The sequence below is a fragment of the Arctopsyche grandis genome, chromosome 9 (assembly GCF_051622035.1).
Source record: "Arctopsyche grandis isolate Sample6627 chromosome 9, ASM5162203v2, whole genome shotgun sequence".
Taxonomy (NCBI): Eukaryota; Metazoa; Arthropoda; class Insecta; order Trichoptera; family Hydropsychidae; genus Arctopsyche; species Arctopsyche grandis.
Genome location: NC_135363.1, coordinates 578,964 through 600,307, shown reverse-complemented (window position 1 = coordinate 600,307; position 21,344 = coordinate 578,964). Strand labels below are relative to the sequence as shown.

General features: G+C 41.2%; 3 protein-coding genes and 1 long non-coding RNA gene across 4 annotated transcripts in view; 2 read left to right on the top strand and 2 right to left on the bottom strand.

The window, feature by feature from the left end:
* The window catches only part of LOC143916841 (uncharacterized), a 504,240-nt gene that overhangs the window by 206,815 nt on the left and 276,081 nt on the right, over positions 1 to 21,344 (bottom strand). The gene's annotated exons all lie outside the window — the stretch shown is intronic.
* The window catches only part of LOC143916321 (uncharacterized), a 59,487-nt gene that overhangs the window by 1,389 nt on the left and 36,754 nt on the right, over positions 1 to 21,344 (top strand). The gene's annotated exons all lie outside the window — the stretch shown is intronic.
* Positions 519 to 18,331, bottom strand: hyd (E3 ubiquitin-protein ligase hyd). Its single transcript, XM_077437328.1, has 54 exons — positions 17,883 to 18,331; positions 16,050 to 16,250; positions 15,661 to 15,959; positions 15,419 to 15,573; positions 15,113 to 15,336; positions 14,689 to 14,906; positions 14,427 to 14,614; positions 14,074 to 14,351; positions 13,815 to 13,987; positions 13,583 to 13,722; positions 13,321 to 13,498; positions 13,116 to 13,241; positions 12,910 to 13,032; positions 12,208 to 12,515; positions 11,959 to 12,129; positions 11,700 to 11,876; positions 11,503 to 11,614; positions 11,304 to 11,417; positions 11,082 to 11,226; positions 10,245 to 10,382; positions 9,951 to 10,170; positions 9,805 to 9,870; positions 9,554 to 9,726; positions 9,180 to 9,460; positions 8,948 to 9,102; positions 8,690 to 8,862; positions 8,363 to 8,611; positions 8,059 to 8,280; positions 7,810 to 7,973; positions 7,493 to 7,730; positions 7,245 to 7,402; positions 6,985 to 7,171; positions 6,707 to 6,903; positions 6,471 to 6,627; positions 6,319 to 6,385; positions 6,057 to 6,240; positions 5,829 to 5,978; positions 5,593 to 5,741; positions 5,392 to 5,511; positions 5,179 to 5,318; positions 4,981 to 5,102; positions 4,748 to 4,897; positions 4,572 to 4,657; positions 4,368 to 4,498; positions 4,062 to 4,281; positions 3,585 to 3,988; positions 3,354 to 3,504; positions 3,102 to 3,264; positions 2,751 to 2,982; positions 2,461 to 2,667; positions 2,227 to 2,374; positions 1,913 to 2,143; positions 1,595 to 1,812; positions 519 to 1,508 (listed from the first exon to the last, which is right to left on the bottom strand). Exons 1-53 carry the CDS (start codon positions 17,933 to 17,935, stop codon positions 1,600 to 1,602), a joined length of 9,429 nt encoding a protein of 3,142 aa, XP_077293454.1. The 5' UTR covers positions 17,936 to 18,331; the 3' UTR covers positions 519 to 1,508; positions 1,595 to 1,599.
* On the top strand, positions 17,816 to 21,205 carry LOC143916317 (uncharacterized). The gene is made up of 2 exons (XM_077437346.1): positions 17,816 to 18,545; positions 18,934 to 21,205. Exon 2 carries the CDS (start codon positions 18,979 to 18,981, stop codon positions 19,414 to 19,416), a length of 438 nt encoding a protein of 145 aa, XP_077293472.1. The 5' UTR covers positions 17,816 to 18,545; positions 18,934 to 18,978; the 3' UTR covers positions 19,417 to 21,205.

The following is a 21,344-nucleotide window of genomic DNA, read 5'->3' as shown; positions in this document are numbered from 1 at the left end:
AGGTTTTGTCTAATAAAAAATCTTAGGTGCTTAAATTTTTTTGCGAACATGAAAAATTGTAATACTTGAATTAATGCTCCACAATCGAATCGAATATCGAGACAGGTGTTGTCATTTGACTGAAATATTTAAAGATCATAAATGATGTTCAATCAAACACCTCGCATCTGAATCAAAGAAGTACATAATTTTATATGTAAAAGTTAACAATATTTGATACGAATTGAATGAACATTAAGAGCCTATCCCGCAAATTTTTTGGATTTCGGGATTAATATATGTATGGAAATCTGTTTCACCAAAGTTTAATTGGGTGAAATTTAAATATCGTCGCAGGTCAGCTTTCGTCCATGTAAATGCAAAAGGACCGTGTTACGACATGTGCTCATTTTGAATTTTAATTATTGGCATTGTTGCGTTCTTATCTGAAAATTTCCAATTTTTTTTTTGCACATATGGTCCTTTTGCATAATGTGGTCGATACAATATGGGCTTGAGCAATATAAAAAGACTCGGGATACCTTTTCAATAATTTTATTTGTCATTTTTTACATATCTTTAAAATGTAAGGATATAAATACAATAATTTTAAAGTTGAAGCCAATAAATATTTATTTCTTTCATGGGAGGTTGGGTGGAGAAGAACAAGATTTTATATATCAAACATACTAATGAAAGTGATCCAGCTTTAGCTTTTGAATAAAAATATTGACAAGGTCGTCGTCACCCTCTCCAAGAAAGACAATATTACTTATTTTAGATTTGCGTCATACTTGAAAGATATTAACTTTACAATTTTTATTTAACTTATAGGTAAGCGATGTTGCAACACAGTGCCAAATATCAAATGTCATAAATATGCACATGAAATCAGTACATAATGCTTGTATTAAACATTAAAGAAAAAGTCCAACGTCAACTTAACAATTGATTGGGCCTGATCAAAGATTCGAAATGATGAGTGTTTGTATAATATTTTTTGATATATAAAACGAGGTACAACAGTATGCAACTTCCGCATTTCTAATTGAAGAATCGCGCGTCAAGTTCCAAACTTTAAACGTAAAAATTTCATACACTTTTAAAAAATGCAGGTGATTATCAGATTATCTTCATTGTAAAATACGCTGCTAAAATCTACATACTTTTAGTTGAGATCCGCACCAATTACATATTGATAAATTGCTTTATTTCGTATTGAATTACGCTCCAGCAGTACTCTCGTTGACAAATTGATTATAAAATAATTGCTAAATAAATCATCCAACAATATGAGATGTGTGCGCATGTATTACTGTGTTTCAAAATTAAATTATACAAAAAAAAAAACAAAACTATTAAATACATATATATATTCATTGAATAGAAGTAGAGAACCAAACTTTTTTTTCACTCACAATTATGTTTAATTATATAATAGTAAATTTTTTATGAGTCTTTTATTTGAACAGTTTTATAATTAACCGAGTACTCCTTCACATACGAATATATAATACACAAGTTGTTTTCTGTGGAGAAAATTCTCAGTTATTAACAAATATTACAGATTATATATACAATATATATTATATTTGGAAAAATCATACAAACTTACTATAATTATACGAATCCAAAATTCTTCGTTTTGATAGCCAATAAAAGTTTGTGACGAAGAACAGCACGTGAGCTATAGAGTGGGACGTATAAACGTGAAATACACGTATTTGCGGTGGGCAAATGACCATCGTCGGCCGGTCTAATGGTCACTGTCGGCATCGGTTGGAAACCTTCTTCCGAAGCTGGAAGTGCCGGAGAACCCGTCCAGAAATAAATCTAAAATTTTAAAACCAACCAGTGTCCAAACAATAATATAAACAGATATATTTATATATATATATGCGTAAGGAAATAAAAAATACGAATATACACTGACCAAATCTTGCCTCTCTAGATGTGTCATTTTATCTACGATCGCCCACAACCAGCGTTTAAAGCGAGCCAAGCGTTCACTCGACGCTCCAGATTCGTCGTTGAATGTAGTGTACGAAATCAGTACACCCACGTTGATATCGCCTACTCCGTTTAACAATAACCTCAAATCTTCGGCAGTGAGTCCAGCCAGTGCACTAGCAGGTAGTACATCGAGAACACCATATTTCATCGCCTTAAATTCAAAATAGCGTATATAATATACTGTAACAAATTATGGTCTCAATAAAAAATAGTATATGTAAAAATAATAAACACCTCTAAAGCCTTCTCTTGAGAGCCGACCATTCTATAATAAGCGTATTTTCTGACATAGTCGTACACGTTGCTGGCGTTAACTTCGATATCACGTCCGCCCGATATTAATTCAACCGAGCCTCCACCTTCTTCAGGACATAAATCGAGCCTGAAATTTTGAAATATTTAAGAAAACAAATATAGATGTATATATTCGATTCGATGTATGTAATATTAATATAATAGCAAACTCACGTGAAATTTAAATCGAGAGCGGTGAACAACGCTTCTGCGTCTCGCCTTTCAGCGTCTAAAACTAGTTGGCGTAAGCTTTCATATACTACAGGATCAAAAAATGCCAAATCGTGAAACCGCACAGGTCTTCCAAGTAAGACTTTTAATACATGTCTATTGAGGAACATGGGACACAATTCGTTTTGTAATAAACAAAGGCCTATAACTCTGAAAAAATTAATTTTGATTAGATCGTATACATTTACATAATTTAATAGAAGTGTATGTAGTATGTATAATGTATACAGTACCTTCCTACGTTTCTAAATGCGTTGATCCTCTCTGGAGTGGCACGTCCTTGCCTTGGACTGTAGAAGCCGCACTTTCCAGGTGAATAAAACAACGGTGCAGTGTCTTCTCCGGGAGGAGGCAGCGGTGCATCAGGATTGACGTCGTCTTTACATCGATTGGAACCGCTGCTGCCCGATGAAGACGGACCGGCCGCTGAACTCGCTCGTTCTGACAGTGTAAACACGTCCAGATCTGAGTACATTTAATTTATCGATAAAATATCTTGCAAGTAAAGGCACGTCTACAACTTGGCGAGACGTATCCTTTACTTCTTTAAGTCTTCGACTCCAATTACGATAACTAACGCTTACCTAATATTGCATCGCTCGGATTCATAACGATTAAATCCATGGCCTCGTGCACTTTCTGCCTTAAAGCTTCTTCAGACGTCAACAATTGTAAGAGTTGTGCCGAAGATAATTCTAATAGCATACCAGTAATTTTACTAGCGAAATTTGGATGTATAACGTGAACCTAAAAGAACACACTCCAATGATTAATGTGAACCAACAAGTTGAAAGTTGAAAGTTGCGATTGCACAGGCACGTGTATTGTTTACTGACTTTAGGGTATAGCCTTTCACCCAGTTGCGTCTGGTGGAGAGTGAGATGTTCGTTATGGTGCGACGATGTACTGGAAGAATTTCCAGGTGGTGTTATAACGGCTACCGGAGTACGAGGCGAGTAGGGTCGAGCGTCTACACTCAGAGCTCTTCTAAATTGAAGAAGACACGATGATTAGTGATGAATCGCAAATTTCCTAAATACTCCACACGCATGTAATGGAGTAGTTACCTGTCAGATCTTGTGGGAGTAGCTCTGGAAACGGGTCTCAGCGGAGGACGGCGATTTATTTCCTTTCCTCTGGTGCGAGCTACACTGGGAGTATTTGATGTACATCTGCTGCCTGCCGTCCCACTGTTGGAGTTGCCACCGTTTGCACCACTGGCGCCGGTATTGGTGGTGCTGCTGGACTCCAATAGTGGTAATTTTTCATTAGCTAACAGCGCCTCGGCTACACTCGTGTAAAACGATCTGGCCACGCCCGATCCTTCTCCGGGTTCGTCTTTAAACGTTACTTTGACCCTGTTCACTGCGAGTGGTGGCTGCGTACCGTGCGTTCGTCTATTGTACCCACTGAATGCAGTATTCAATTCGGTAAATGTCTGCGTCAAGAGTTTGGCTCTATCCCGCTCCATCTGCAAAATAAAATCCATGTTCAATTTCGCTTCTTCGAAAAACACACAAGAATCGAATGCGGCGCAAACATACTTTGTGAAGAGTCAAATCTCTCTGTTGAGAATTTCGAAGTTTTTCCGTGTCTCTCCTGAATTTTGCTTCTTTAACTGGGAAACCGCCGAGTTCGGATACAACAGAACCTGGCTCCAAGCCGACATCTTCTGTGAACACTCTTCCAAACAAATCTAGCGATAGTCTCCAACGGCCGAGTAACAAATCGTGAGATACCCATTGCCCAAGAGACGGTTGTGATCTGTACAATTTAATAATAATACATAAATATCGTAAGAATATATTATCTAAACACGGTAAAATCACCAACAAAGAATAAAGTGCAACCTAGGTATTGGATTAGAATCTTGTATGCTGGGATTGGGTCTCTCTGGACCACTGGGACCGGATGTTTCTATTGTTACATGAGCAGAAATTTCTTGTGCTTCTGATGTATCTCCAAGTGTCATAAGATCACCCTAAAATTCAAAAATCAATATGAATACTTGATTGTCGATTTTACTTAATTATTTTAACTTTAATTTTACTAACAGCTCTGACAATTACGCTCTTCGATGGGCTTCTCGATGCAGAGGAACTTCTTTGATTGTCTACAGATGAGATAGCATTGCTCGAACCTTTAATGTAAATATCGTATTCATGAGCGTTAATAAATCGTTAGTAACTATTCTTGTTTTTACATAGATATATAGACGGATGATTTTTACCCGGTAATACGAGATCTGCAAAGTTAAACGAGGTCGGCATCGGCAAGTGATCGGATGTTGTAGATCGGCTACTGACAGCCATAGCTGCTTCGACTGCTGCTGCCATTTTTCTGGGTGTCACGATTATTTGAGGTCTATGTCCACCTGATTCTATATGTATTGATATTACTACATTTAGACGAACAACTTGCAGTAAATAATAAAACATAAAGTAATGAAGAAATACGCTTTACCTGAAGGACTGTGAGGTGCATGCTCACCCGCTGACATTATACCATTGGTAATGTTGGCCATGTGCGAAGATGGATACATACTGTTAAGTCCTCGTCCTTCATTAGCGGTCACTTGTGGTTGTCTGAAAAATGGGTGGCAAGTGTTATTTACGCTTATTGTACCAAAGTGAGATGATTTGATGATGATTTGGTTTTTACCTGTGATGTTTTTTCCTAGGCATATTTTGCCGGGTGTCGTTGGAATCAGAATCAGATACATATTCACCGTCGGTATCGACATCCATCTTGGCTGAGCCTAAACTGGATGCGCAAGTACCGTCTTTGCTACACGATAAATCCTGTATTGCAAAAAAATACTTTTAATGATTTGACCGTACAGATGATGCGGTGGGCAAAAAACAAACAAATTACCTGAGGCTCTTCACCTAGTATGGCATTGTTAGATATGACTTGGCAAGATACTGTGCCAACTTCACTCGTCACGGGTACACTCTCAATCGGTCTGAACAACTCTTCGTGGCAAGTTGTCGTCTGAAAATCGACATTAGACGATGGTAAATACGAAACAATCACTTTTTTTAGGTAAAAGTAACACAGGTATAAAATACATACGTGATTGTGAAGATTGAGTTGTCTATGAAGAGAACTAGCAGCAATATCATCGTCATTTGTTTGGGTTTCTGCGACGGGTCTAGCGGAATTCAATTGTCCCGATCTTTGGTCCGACGAGCGTTTGGATAGACCCAGCCGAGTCGGTACTACTGCATAAAGAAAATGGAAGTCATATTGATATTATATCATGACACATATGGTGGGGGTTGATGTGAAAAATTTGTTATTGTAATCACCTTCAAGAGGGTTATTAAAACCGGGTGGACCATTTCCAGAAGACGGCACAGTGATCGGTTGTCTCGGCATACCAAACAGTTCTTCCCTCCAGGCGTTCGGATGAAGTAATTGAGGTTGGTCAGCTAGGGGTAGAGCTTCGTGCAATTGACCTAATAAAATTCATTTAAACAGTTATGAACGTACCGTACCTATGTATTGTGATTGAAAAATAATAATAATCAACTCACTAGCAAAGGGGTCAGGTGGAGGACAGCCGAGGCAGAGTGTCGATTCGGAACGTTGGAAGAAAGGATGCTTACGACCCGAGCCGCTAACTCCAGCGAGACTATCAGTCGAATCAGTTTCCATGACTGTGGCTGCAACACCACTCAAAAGAATTTCCTCATATGCATCGTCGTTTTCATTTTCATCCTAGAAACAAAAACGATATTTGCAAAATATGTGATCATAAAAAAACATCACAAAATAAAATCTATCAATGGTTCTTACTGGATCGTGCCACGTTTGCTGTAAATTGTTCGTCAGTGACAATAATGGTGAGCTGTCAGAATCTGACCTGTAAGCGAGATGTCAAAATAGGTAGTTATTATAATATTGATCCCGGAACTGAAAATCAAAGTGAAAAATTACAAGTAACTCACCTCATATAAAATATAAGTGCATCCAAAACATATGCAATATGTTTTAAAGCAGATACATCCAAAACAGGCAGTGAATCTAAATGCTCAGCATTGTGCGCTCGCATCAGTGAAAGGCAGTAAGCGAGAAATTCTCGTCTAGCGTTATGACCATTAACTCCTGAAATAAAACCAATAAAATCATATCTACGATTTATGTACAGTGTACACACATACTTAGGTATATGCATAATATTTACCTTGATCTCGATCTCCTCTAGATCGTGAATGTTCAGCAGAGGTGAATCCTACAATTCTAGTGGATCCTCCAGAGGGGAAATTGCCGAGCGTTCTATGACGCTGATTACTACTATTACGTGAAGAGCTCGAACCGAGTACTGAGAGAGAACTACCGGAACTATTACTGTCAGAACCTTGGGATAGTGAAGCTCCAAATCTGAAAAATTTCAAGTATACCATAGTGAAGCTCCAATTCGTGAAAACATAAATAGTTACATTTGAGCAAACAACCAATTACCTTAGTTGAGCTTCCGTAGCATCCATAACTGTAACGAGCCAATCCCAAGTTGGCTTCAATCTCGCTTCGAGGTGGGTTTGTAGTGCGATGGCATCTTGCTGTGTAAACGGAAGTGGTCTGGGTCCACCGAGCAACGAGGAACGTCCTACACCCGCCAACAAATCTGCTATCTGACGAACGACAATACCTAAAGCAAAAAAAAGTTATTATTTAAAAGTGGATTTTTAAATTGCTGTGAACAAAATAAAACGCAAAATTACCAAACGCTCTAGCCAGACAACTAGCAGTAGTGGCGGTGGAGTGCGGTTCTTGAGTTGTGGAAGTCGTGGATCGTCTCAATGATGAGGGATCGATGAATACTAGGGAAGAGCCTCCCGTGAGTCGTACCCTTTCAGCGCGAGTCGCCTCCCGATGATTCCTAAATTAATTTCAACAATAATGTAAAACACGGGAACTTGCAATTTAGAAATTACAATTTAATTTTGATTAATATACTGCATAATAATACCTTATCGCCCATTGCATACTTTGGGGTGCCAAGTTACTCCTCGGTGGCCCGGAAGAGGTTCCTCCTCTTCGTTCCAACTGATCGTTGACACCGTTTCCTCCTCCGCCACCACCTTCTCCAGGTGACATATCCGTATCTCGTTCATGTTCATCCGTTTCTCCAGCTTCCGAATCTTCATCTTCCGGTTGAGTAGAATCGCCACTTTCCTCATCGGGGAATATTAAAAGAGATGCAATTCCTGGAATTTAATTTATTACTTCTCCACCGAATACACATGTACTATGTATGTACATAAATACATAAAGTCAGTCCCATACCTGTATCAGATCCTTGCGTAGCACCTTGTTGCGTTGAGCGCTGAACAGATTCTGGATTATCTTGATCGTCCGAGTCCGACTCGGTATCGGCTTCAGCCAAAAGATCTAATTCAGATTCAGACTCCGCATCTCCGACATGCTCTTGTACATTGTCTTCATGAGCTCTACAAATTAAATAAAAAGGCAATAAATAATACAGATATTTAAATACCCCAATAAAAAAGCAAGCAATGAATTTATTATTATTACCTGTGTTCATTGAGTGATTCATCGGGTTGATGAACAGGGGCAGGGTGATCTTGTAAAGGAGGAGGAGGTACTGCCGTAGGAGGCTGCACTGTAGGGGCAGCATTTTCAGTTTCACCCTCACCCTCAGATACCTCCTCTTCGACTACCATTCCTTCGGCAGAACCGGCTTCTTCCAATTCCATATTACGAACGGCACCTTCGGCAGTTATTATCACATTGTCCCTGTAAATGGGAAATATAAAATATTTTATTCGATGCAAAGTAACGAGATTAATAGGTAAATTTAGGTCAATTTTGTACGCACTGATATCTTCTGGGCAAGTGTGATGTACCGGGTTGGGCTAATGGTTCTACAGAAAACAAATCTTCAGTTCCGTTCATGACATCCGTAATACTGGAAGCCAAGGAAAATGGAGCTGTAGGACGAACTACACCGAGGCGTACGGGTGCTATCAACGAATCTGCCGTTTCGCACAGCTCTTCTGCTGCCAATCGGGCCAATGAGAAAAATATTCTCCTACATCTTTCTAGGGACATACACACGAGCATCGATCTGCAACGAAGAAATGCGAAAAAAAAAATTAAATTGACAAAATCTTTTTTTTCTTCTTATATTGATTGAAATACACACCCTCTCGCATTGAACGGTCCCGGAGCAGTCTCAATACTGAATATAACGAAAATTCGAACAACGGATCGGATGAATCGTCGAGCAACAATATGAGCTCTTTCCGCACGGCCGATATCAACGACCGAATCATTTTGTTGTTCTCTTATTAAAGTTTGCAACAGAGTGTCTTGCATCTAACAAAAAAATAATACACAATTCAATATAACCACATTGCACTACAAAAATTGAAGATTAAATAAAATACGATTGTAAACTCACATCCGTAGTACATTTCACAATTAGCATATGAGTGAATTTGTCAAGTAGAGTGGTTCCAGACTGATGATAGACGGGACTCTCTGAATTGGACGAGCTGCCACCCTCGGATTCACTCGCACCGCACATCAAAGCTGCCTCGACAGCCGCCCAGTCGGCTATAAATGACAACACATAGTATTAAATCAAAAGTAAAGAACGAAATACGAAATGAGAAAAACTTTCACAATCATACCCAACAAGTGAACCAACGCTTTTCTCGCGAATCTGGGAGGTTCCAGATCGTGTTCTGGAGTATCGCCGTCATCCCTGTCGTCCTGTTGTGGGTGCTGCGCCGAATTGACAGATGTCGGTGGTTTTTGATTGCTGGATTGGTTAGACGCAGCGTTTCCCGTACCGCTGCCGCTGGTTCGCCCGGCACTGGCGCGGGGAGCACGCCAAGACGCACGAAACTGTCTGTGTTCGACTGCTTGACGTCCAACCGTCTGCACAAGGAAGAGCAGAATACTCTCCCCACTGAAACGTTTCCATTCATTCAATCACATATAAAATACATCCTGATAGTGAGACGAAACAAAAGTTTCACAAAACAAGATGACTTGAAATTACCGAGAGTTAAAATGTGTCACCAGTTGAGTTTCTCGAGTGAGACGAGATAGTAATTCACAACGAGCTTCCCAATTTCCACCAACCAAAGCCTTGCAACGACACTTTTCCCAGCAATCGCAGTACGCTGTTGGTGATGTACGTTTCAATTTGCAGTCGTGTCCCTTGTGGCAAACCTGAAAGATTAACCAATCTATATAAAAACAAACTCGACACTCTCTATAATCTGTCTACAATATGAATATATATCTAACCTTTGCGCATTCCGTGCAGCAGCAAAGAGATCCAGTCAATCCACAAGTGCGACATTCAAATATGTCCTAAAAATTTAATTATAAATGTGACAACAAAAGTAAAAATCCATATATGTACATATAAAAAACAGACAATTTTTTTAAACCTGATTAATGTGTTCTTGTCCAGTCCAAGTGAAACTACACGTGTCATTGCAACACAGCACAAAGAGCGGAGAGTGATCTGGTGGAGCGTTGTGTGGAAAGATTGCAGCCGTGCGTTGCTCCTGTGTGGCGCAACGCTGTGCGGCATCGAACAGTATGATAGCGGCACGATATGCGCGAGAGCTCACCGCCAACATAAACGGTGTTTGTCCCTGACCATCCCTGCAAACAGTACAAAATTAAAGCAAACGCACCAATTCACTAATTTATCCACTGACTGAAAACAATTTGATTACTTTGCACTGAGAAGTTGAGCCATATGAGAAGAGAGAGTAGTGCTTTCGCACATCGCCTTCAGTGCTGCCAGTCCATTGGTACGTCGTTCTGTCGGGTCACAAACAGCAACAGATCCTGTACCACACGCTTTCGAGCCACTGTCGACAATTTTTTTTACTATTTTATTACATACATACATACATCATATGACCATCTTAACCATATAGTCACTAATTCATATAAACTATTGGGATTTATCTGCCGAGTTGCGAAGCCCTTTAAGAATCCGCATACTCTGATATTGCTCTATAACAGTTTGGTCTGCAGTAATATGGAGTATATGCTTCAGTCATATGGTCTCCTTATTACCAAACCCATATAGATCATTTAGAGACACTTTCACTTTGCTTCTTCACCTTCATCGTTTATAAATTTTAATATGTTTTTGTAATTTTTCTTTTTTGTTTGCTTTACATTACCATGTGGTGCTCACTGTACATAGAATATTATATTTTTATTTATTTTTGTATCACTGTACTGCTTCTTTTTTTTATGGTTTATTCCGTATGTGTGCCAATTCAAATAAAATATGTGCCATGACAGGAATCACCTTCAAGACGACACAATTTTTTAAAATTGTAACTTCAGTAATTGAATATGACCTATCCACTGGTATGCAATGAACTCTACTAGTATGTGCCTATTAAATACAATCCCAAGGCACTATTAACTGCATGACACGAAGAAGCACGGAAAATGTCTTTGAAAGATGTGGGTTCATTTCACATTGGTAACATTTGCATGCGGGCAGAGTGTAGTCAAAAAAATCAATTGAAAATATGTTATACGATTTATACCTATTGTTGGTCAAGCCTGTGAGGCTGTCTTCATCACCAGAAGTCGCATCAAATGTTTCCGGTGGCCAAGATATCGTCGGTATAGGTTCCTCTTCCAATACGCCCGCATTGCTATTATTTCCAACAGTTGAAGACGATCCTTCACCTAAATTTAAAATTGAGCAAATACATATAACTAATAATACTTGTATGTATTTGCATTTTCGGTATGATTGCACTCACCACTGTTGATGTCTGGTTCTTTGTTAGAAGTGGGCATACACATACTGACGCAAGCGTGTAATACATTTCGGTTTCCATCGCACCTTTCAGAAAGCACTGTATGTATTTGATGTTCTGCAAAAGCAAATTGTCGATTATATAGTATCGATGATTTTGTTTCAGTATCATCGGAAGAAACAGAAAACAAATGAACACTCACTGAGATCATTTTCCAGTTGGTGTAAAATATGACGGACGCCATCGACGTCACACTTCAAAACGCAAGGCATCAAAATCTGCTGCTCGGGTACCAATACAACCACTGCTACTTGCTATCATCACACACAAAGGAAAACTTTAATATGTATTCAATGCAGTGACAACCAATAAAGGCACCCGTCGAGATTTCAATAATACCTGAGATTTGTTGTTCAACGAGTTGGCAGAGGGCATGAGTGGCACCGTATGAGCGGTGATACAACGCAACGGCGGTAAATCAAGTGTCGGAGGTTCCCTTATGCATCCGAGGCAATCTCTGGCCAAAGGATATAGCGTCGCATTACCATCGCGCAATAAAACGACACTTTCAGTTCCCTGAAATTAAAAATTCAAAATTTAATGAACAGCAATAACAGCTGGAACGAAACGCAGAACAGAGATACAATACGGCAGTTACCTCGGCAGCGCACGTAAGTGATATCGAACCAGAATGGTTTCCCAAAAACGCTGTAGAATCGGTTGGAAATGCACTGTCAGTTAGAGCACGGGCTCCACCCAGCGGTAAGAGCGCATAGCCCGTAGAGCCTCCCGCTCTTTGGATAACTGCATGAACTCCTTTCGCGTCCACCTGTCAACAGCCAAAACTGTATTCGTTTATTTGCTCAGATGCAATGTTAATGTTACTCACACATGAAGATATACTCACAGCGAGGGACAGTATAGTGACGTCTGCCGGAACCGACAACTTCCTAGGAGTCTTTTGGAAACAATCGGGACTCTTGTTGCTGGTGTTCCACTTAACAACCTGCAGTTCATCCTTCCTCATTAAACGACAATCTTGCAGCAACGCTACACAATCGTCAGCCTGAGGTATAATACTTTGTCCGGGAGCGCTATCTTTATTGGACGACGATCCTGTCACTAAAGCGGCAATAGCAGAAGCGATATCTTTAGGATCTTTTGTTATGGGAAAACGTACGGCAGCATAGGCTCCATCAACCTTGAGAACGCGACCTAAAACAAATCGAAACGTCAATACTGGAATTATTTTAAGGCATTAGCCGTATTGTAATGTGGATGCCACATATTTTGGCACGCTCGTACCGATCCATTCTCACGGCTCAAAGGATCGAGAGAAATGCTTGTTTTTAATTGATGCATACAAAGATAGCCAAGTACTATGAGATTCAAAGGAAATAGAGTATTATAAAAAGAAATAGAGTATTATACATGGTATGACCGCATCATCATCCACGATTTTTGTTATCAAGTAAAAAGGTAATAAATGTATGCAGCAGTAACTATTGATTTGTCAGCTTTATCTCGTGAAAATGAACATTGTGAAAATGAAAGCTAGTGCGTACCCGGCTTTGGTTATCTCGTTGCATAATATGAACAGTAAAATTACCTAACGGAACATTTTTTACATCTTCAACGAACACTACGTCTTTTAAAGGCCACTCTTCTTCATCCCTCTTGTTTTCGCCTCCGTTGCCTTCTTCTCCTCGCACGGTCATACGTCTGGTACGTTCTGTGAATTTATCGTAAATTAATGTAAGCATACAAATATGAAATTCATGTGTACACACATTGAATATATATATATATAAATACTGTGAGATGTGCTAGTATCACTGCACGTAGAAGATGCTGGACTGGGTGGAGGAGGCATATCGAGACGATCTGCAGTTTCTTTACTAGCCGGTGTAGTGGCACTACTACCAGTCGACATATTAGCACCTGATGAATTTAATTAAATATCGACATGAGTTTAAAAACAAATTTCATACATAATGGGAAGAATAGAAAGCAACTTTACCGTTACCTGAATTGCAATTATTTGATGAAGTTCCGCTCGCTGTAGAACTGCGAGTGCTTGCTGCATTGGTGGTTGCAGAGCTGCCCGCGGGTCCACGTCCACTCGAACCTGACGCATTACTGCTGCTGCTAGCTCCTCCGCTAGTTTTGTTGCAACTTTGTAGACAATTGGTAGATGTCTAGATGAGAAATCGAAATACATTAAAACCACACACGAGATAATGGATATAAATGATCTCATATAATCTCTTATGAAAACTAACACTCTGGTCTTTTTTATCTTTATTATCTTGTCTATCGGGTGCTGGTGGAGAAATTAGTTTAAATCTGCCCGTATCAGTGAGATTCCATGCAGCGTACAATAAGACCCCAACTTTTGGAACGCCACAAGATATGGTAAATCCTATACAAAAAAAAAAAAAAAAAAATTCAACATTAATGACGCGACATGAAACATGCAGTGACTCCAATAATGCAGTGAAAACGAATACAAACCGACTGCACCCGGTTGATACATGGGTGAATTTTTCATTGTAACCGTAGCACCTGCAAACACCTCTTGGCCAGTGTTGTGATGAGACGAGGCACCGCTGGTCGGCCTTTGTTTGCGTGATCGTGCACGATGTTTTTCCCAAAGCCGGGCACGTTGCGCAAGAGGCAAAACACCCCTAAAGCATTGCAAATGTTAAGAGCTCTGTCTGCGATATAATATCATGTGTGAGTATGTATGCTATTGAGCTTAAGTTCAACTTACCACCAATATATTGAACCACTGTCTAATTTTGCGACAGTATAAAGCGAGCAGACGTGCAACGATGCTATTCTTTCGCTGCTAAATTCCGGAAAATCTCGCGACGGATGTTCGAGACGCGCAGCAGCGTGTGCGAGTGTCTCGTCGAGCCACGTGGCGATGCGACCACTTTCAGACACGGTCGAGCAACGAACACCAGCTCCGGCCATTTGACGAACACGTTCTCCTCCCACCGCACCCATTCCCAACCATTGGGCTCTCGGATGGTGGATTCCAGGATTCTGATACACAAAAGAGTTGTTTTGTGTTACATAATAATAAAAAAAAAAAAAAACCACACAAACGAAAATACATACGTCAACATGACGAAAAGGCTGAGAGTCTGTCCACCGCCATTGATGCAAATGACCTTGCTTTGAAAGACCTATCAATTCAGAATGCAATGCTATAATTTGAGTAAATCGGACTCCTTCCCAATATTCAGTCTCATCTGAAGTCCACATCGGATTGGCAGCACAACCGGCCTCTTTCTTTTTATTTTCAGCTGTAAGGAAATGTAATTTTTGAAATTTTTTTCAGGTAAAAATGCATTTTAGCTAAAAATGTATTTAAAATAACCTGTATCTTTATCCCACGTAGAGTCTCTTAACGCGGATTCGAGCCACCTCCTGGGACCGTAATATTGACGATCTCGCCAACGAGTAAAAGATTCACTGCCTCTTTCACTAATTCCCGAATCTCTAGTGGTCGTACCACTGTTACCAGTATTGATTGTATTTATTCCTGTGGAACTAAGGCCAGTAAAGCCTCGATTTCCACCACCTCCACTGCTTCGGCTTGAAAAAAAAACGACTTAAATTAATGTATGCATACTTTCTCATCATTGTATCTCCCCCAGTCATCACACAACCACAAAAAAAAAAAAACAAAAAAAAAAATATTAGAGGAAGAAACTTGAAATAATAATTGGAAAAAAATTAAATCAGCGAAAAACCAAAAAACACATCAAAATAAAATAAAACACACTAACGAACGCACACACCTCCTGATGCCTGTGTAGCTGAACATGTCTTCTGAAAACATTGTATCAGCATCGATGATGACGGAGTGATCGGTCGGCGTCGAATGAAATCCACCGTCGAGCAACGATATGAGATCTTCAGGTACATAACTATCACCACCGTCCCCTCCATCCCCTTCTTCTGCTTCTTCATCATCACGAGATAGCAAATTGTTGACTGCCAAATTGACATCTAAATTGGTTCGCTAAAAATGATTATTTAATTGTTATAAAAGAAAAAAACGTTAGATCGGAGGCGACAAAATAAAAACTAAACAAAATACTCACTTGAAGCTCCCTAATGATGAGACTCCGGCTCTTGCCTTGAAGAACAACCTGAGCTTGTGAGACTAAATCTTCGGGTACGTAAGGGGTAGGCACGGAAACGACTCGTCCAGATCCAGAAGCTCCGATGATGACACCTGCTGCCCTACTACTGGACCCTGAATAGGTTTAAACATTTCACGGTCAAACGACAAATGTGGAAGACAAAACGAGTGTCGATGAGCCACCATATATGTATGTAATACCTTGAGAAGTGCAAGTGGTCCGAATCGAATTCGTGCGCATGATACGAGCCCGAGTTCGCGGTTGCTGTCTAGAGCTGCTGCCGGCATTTCCGGAACTGTTAACTTTATTGCCACTGCCTCCTCCCCCACTTCCTCCTCCTCCTCCTCCACCGCTGCTGCTGCTGCCACCACCACCACCACCACCACCGCCTCCTCCTGCTCCTCCTCCGCTTCCACCGGCTCCTCCGCCTCCGCCTCCACCTCCTCCCCCTCCTCCTCCTCCAAGTCCACCTCCACCTCCACCAGGACCATTACCTCCACTGAAACACAAGCGCTCTGATTTTAGCATCAACTCGACAAAACAAAAAATGTGAAACATGTCCTGGGGAAAAAAAATAACAATCAATTACCCTTTGGAATTGTCGTTTTTGGTGAAGTCGAGGCGGTCAGGAATAATAGAAAAGGCTATACGGCACACTTGTCCATCTTGTAACAGGCAGGCAATGTGTGACGGTCCGACTACGACCTGTTGCACTCCACGAAGGTTCGCCAAGGCCGAAGATATTCCACCGTAACCAAATCTATTCAATCGTTCCGATATTTCTTTGAGCCTGAAAAATGAAAATTAAATATCAACATCAACACTTTCATATGACAGTCTGAGATCGTGTTATATAATAAATATTCAATTGAATCATACATGATTTCTACCTACTAATCATGTATGTACATATGCATATGTGAACTTTCACAAAAATAGTCGATTTTATCATATTTCACTAAAATTGATACGAATTCATCATCTACACACTGTTATTGTATCGATAATATTTGATTTGATTTGTTGAATCGATTTTCTTAAGAGCATGTACAATAAAAGTCAGATGACAACATAATTAGAAAAAAAATCAGGAGCAAGAGACTCTTATTCGCTCTGTTTCTGCAATAATGCAAACTCAGTCTTTAGATGTTCTGCAATAACCACTAATAAAAGGTAATTTGGATGATGAATCAATAAAGGTTAAAATTCCAATTCATTCTGAATAATAAGTTATAATAATAAATAATAATTTAGATTAGATAAATGCCATAAGGGAACAAACGAGTGAAAAATCAAATTTCTACATTCTATAGAACTTTCCAGTCAAACATTTGACGAGTCATAAGATGTATTATATGTAAGTAAATAAATAAAAATCTACAATTCAGAGATTAAAACCATCACTATCGAAATACATTTTAATTTCACTAATAGTTTCAATATATAACTGTATTAAGTGAGAGTGTCGATGAGAACAGTATATCGCTCGTATGACTAATTTGCAATTACCATACTTTTGGTGCGGTCAATGTGTTGTGTCTCTATAGAGACATTGAAGCCACGATTTTCTCAAATCTAAAACCTAGCCGCTGCTCTTAATCTTTCTACTACTGTCATTTACAACTTACAAATTCTTCGTGTGGTCAAAACGATTCGTTCCCAATGCACAACCTCTAGTTTACCTGAACAGTTTTTATATTGACGAAGGGTTCTGTTTCGTTCTGTCGAATTTGTCCACATTGTCGATCGCTAGCGACCTTCTCATCGTCTCTCGTGAGAAAAATACTCGTCGTCGTCGTCGGTTCGGTTTCATTCCAGTACAAGTTTCTAATTGCGTCTTTCGATTTGGCCACTATTGACTTTCGACCGGATCGCATTCATCGGACTCTTCATCCTCCACTATTACCGAAAGAACGTGCCGATATTTTTACAGTCCACTTGGAGGGGAGGGGTATTCGTCTTAAATTCCGGTTCATACGATACGACACGTATTCGGCCGGACGAAGATTCCAAGAGATGGAGACACTCGACGATGACTTTCCTCGGTGACGCGAACTCAACGGGGATCCGACGATCGCGTCGCCACATCTGTCCCTCCTCGTTTCGGGAGCTGGAGTTGGAGTTGGGGGGTCGCAAACGTCTGGCGCAAATCGACCCATCGACCCATCGACCCATCACCGATCACCCATCACCGCTCCACACAGGAATGCGTCACGAGCGAGGGGAGGCGAGGGGGTGCGGGGGGGTGCGCGGCGGGGCGGGTGCGGGGGCGGGGGAGAGGCCAACAGTGGAGGTAGGAGGGGGGAGGAGGGCCGGGCCGCGTGCGCCGTTCGAAAATGGCGACACGGATAAGATGGCTGGCTGTGGAGTCGAGTGGAGTGGAGTGGGGGTGGGGGGGTGGGGAATGGGGGGGGCGGTTTACCTGTCGATGAGCTGGTCTTCGGTGGCCGGCAGCGGATGCACCAGGCAGTGCATGGCGAGGGGCGGCCGCCAGCCCGGTGGGGCGCGGCGCGGCGGCGAGACGGGTCGTAGTCGCGGTCGCGGTCGCTTTGGCTGTCGATGTCGATGTTGCGGTCGCCCGTACCAATCGTGGTCGCAGTCCAGTGTCGCGATCGCGGTCTAGTGTTAGTGTTAGTGCGAGTGCGCGGGTGCGAGTGCGAGTGCGGTCGCGGACACGATCGGCGGCCGAGAGAGACTGGCCGCAGAGCGCAGAACGCACACTGCAGAGTGAGGAGCAAAGAGAGGGCCGCGCGCGGGCGGGGGGGGGGTGGAGGGGGGGCAAGTGCGGATCGCGATCGGCCGCCGCTCCGTCAGCGGCCACCGCGCGAGTGAGTGTGAGCGAGAGTGACGGAGCCGGAGACAGAGACGGACGATGCGGGCCGCGTTCGCGAATCCCTCCCACACATGTGAAATCGTCGAGGCAATTCCACGGTTCGGTGATTATTGGTCACAAAGCGCTCGCCCAGTGCTCACTCAAATCTCTATAGCTATACTCATCTATGCTCATCTCAAATCTCAAATCTCAATTCTCCAATCCTTTGTCTTCTCGCTTGCTTTTCAATTCGCTTGTGAGAAGTAAGCTAAAGTATTGTTGCGTAGGGGTGGGTTGAGGATCCAAGTAAAAGGCCAACAGTCGTTTCACAGCATTTATTGATGATTAAGGAGTTACACACACTGTCACTGCTCCGTCCAGAATCAATTATATCGCCTACGTACCGCCTTATAAAGGGTAGATCTCTCAGGACGCCTAATCTGTTTACCTGTTGTATAGTCACGTATTCGGATATGTATTTCCAAGACAATGGGTCTTCCCGTACCGATTCTGAGAAATAACTAATAACGGTCATTGTTTAGCCTAAATGCACTTAGAGTCCAGATATAATCTTTGGAAGTAAGTGCATTCATTTAGTTAACCGATAACAGATATCCGTTGGTTTAAGTACAATTCGCTCAATCCACGGCGTACGTAACAGTATAATGCGATTGTGTGGAATCCGCATGAAGCAAATTACTCTCTGATGATTGAGAAAGTGCAAAAAGCATTTCTTCGTTTCCTATATAGGAAAGAATATGGGTATTACCCATATCTCTACCCCACTCCTTTCCTTTTGGGCATGCTTGGGTATAATTCCCTTGAACTTCGGAGAAGCTTCTCATTAATTCGTTTCGTTCTCCTGCTCTTACGTGGTAATACGTCATGCCCGTTGTTGCGGGAGCAGTTGGGACTTTATGTCCCTAATCACTATGTGCGTGGTAGACATCATCATTTGCTGGCTGTACCTCCTGCCCGCACAGTCCTTTTTCGAATGGCTCCTATACCAAGAGCTATTCGACTTCTTAATGAAATCGTTGCTGCCGAGACTGAATGTGATATTTTCCACCTTAGTGAGCGTAAATTGTCGGAAATTACTCTAACCCATTTATCTGGTAGTCTGCGCTCATCATTGTTTTCATGATTGATTGTGATTTATGAGTGAAATTTTGATTAACTCTCTTCCATTTGGGCCTTACAGGGATGTTTTGTATTTGTAGTTGTTTCTTACATATTTATTGAAACTGGCTGTAGGTGCAAGGCATTCCTTATGCTATATTTTATTTGATATTTTTACTTTATCTGTTATTATTAAATGCTATTTTTTATGTTTATGTATGGATGTATTTATGTTTATGTTTAATTGTTATTTTTTTTTTTTTTTTTGTGTTATATTTTTTTTGACCATTGTGGCGCTTTATAAATTCCTGTTATGCCACAATGGTCTGTTTAGAATAAATAAATAAATAAATAGCGAAACATCTGACAGACAAAAACTCCAGTTTTTCTTTTGGGCGATCGCAATGTAATAAACTAATAATCCAATTACCCAATTCCACATGTGTGGGGAATCGCTCGCTCGTCATGTCAATTTTACAATTTATAAGTGAATTTCCACTCGAAAAAGTCCACCTTTACAAGGGAAGGATGGATTTATGGGGACTGATCTAGTTGTGAAGGTGTTCTTCACCACCAGTCCGCCATGTATTATAGACGAGTTCGTCTGTGTTTTAGTAGTTAATACTGCTGTTTGTTTGAGTAAGGTACTTTATTGTTTGAATATACAAGTGTATAGATATGTTGTTGAAGCGGCTGGAATCGTAGTGTTCTCGAGACGGCTATTGGCTGTTGACTTGGTGTCGTGCGGGCCGCTGGATCTGCAATGTGTCGTTGCTCTGGATCCGGCTGAGTTGCAAGCGGTCTTCCATCGTAGGGTAGTGCAGTGGTAGCTGGTCAGATGCTGGATGTCGACTGCTTTCAAAATCGGAACAAATTCCTTCTCTTCGATAACATTGTGCAATATCTATAAAATAATTTAACAATAAAAATAAACTTTCGACAAACGCAACTGAGTTTCGATAGGTCAGGAATACGGTGAACACGCTTTCCCTGCCTACAACAACTTTATTTCTCAATTAATACAGGTGTTATTGTATGTACGGCGAAGTAGGTAATTGCTTCGAAGGAGTGAACCGGCATCAACTCACTGGCATCTGGGAGCGATGCGCTAGTTTAAATAGTCGTTAATTGTGCAACGCGTAGCTCGGCTGGTGAGATCGCCTTCTGGAAGATTCCTACGAGGTCGAGGTCTTACTTTGCGTGTCGGGCTTCTAGGCTTGGTCGTTGCGTAGTTAGTGGTGAGATGATCGGTTCCGTGGGGGCTCCCGTGTACTCCTGATTGCATATCTGAAACGAGTTTGTGGTGGCTTTGCCCTCGTTCGAACGGAGGTACTTTAGCCAAAGTTGACTTTTTGTATTCGAATACGACGCAATGATGTCATTTGTACAGCTCGAATTCGATGGAGGAAATAGGTGATATTATCGACCTAGTTTCGTAATAGCACAAATTGTGCTATATTCCTACAGTATTCCCTCGGACAAAGCTCTCCTCGGAGATCAATTCTCTCTGTCCCGGCTACATCCCTAGTGTCGAGCCCAGTAGTAGCTTTGAAAGTTACTGGAGCTCCCGCCCTCTTCGTACATAGCTGTTAGCAGAACAGCCAAAAGCTGTCTCCACATAGGAAGGGACCTCGTCACAGCCCGACGTCGACGAGAGTGCCTCTCGTGACCTGGTCTCCAACTCCTCTCCCGCCAGCTTATACAGCTGGCTGCGATTCAATGAAATTGTAGAACCTCTACGGTTTTCCTTCTATCGCACACCTGGAAAACACCTGTGCACCACCTGCGCGTCCCAACGTGACCCATTTTCGCCCGTAAATGTTTTCGTCACATAAATCTAATATATACAATTTCGAAAGAGACTTGGTTAAATATTCATTTTATTCGATTCAATTAAGTTTTATAAAAAAAAAATAGTTGTTTACTAGATTAGCTGTGTTTAACCGGTACATA

What these genes read in the sequence shown, in the direction of transcription:
- hyd (XM_077437328.1), bottom strand. Translation starts at nt 17,935, where the DNA reads ATGCACTGCCTGGTGCATCCGCTGCCGGCCACCGAAGACCAGCTCATC. An exon ending in AAAAACGACAATTCCAAAGG is followed by an intron (nt 15,960 to 16,049) that starts GTAATTGATTGT and finishes CTTGTGTTTCAG; the next exon opens with TGGAGGTAATGGTCCTGGTG. An exon ending in TGCACCTCACAGTCCTTCAG is followed by an intron (nt 4,898 to 4,980) that starts GTAAAGCGTATT and finishes CAATACATATAG; the next exon opens with AATCAGGTGGACATAGACCT.
- LOC143916317 (XM_077437346.1), top strand. Translation starts at nt 18,979, where the DNA reads ATGATTGAGAAAGTGCAAAAAGCATTTCTTCGTTTCCTATATAGGAAA.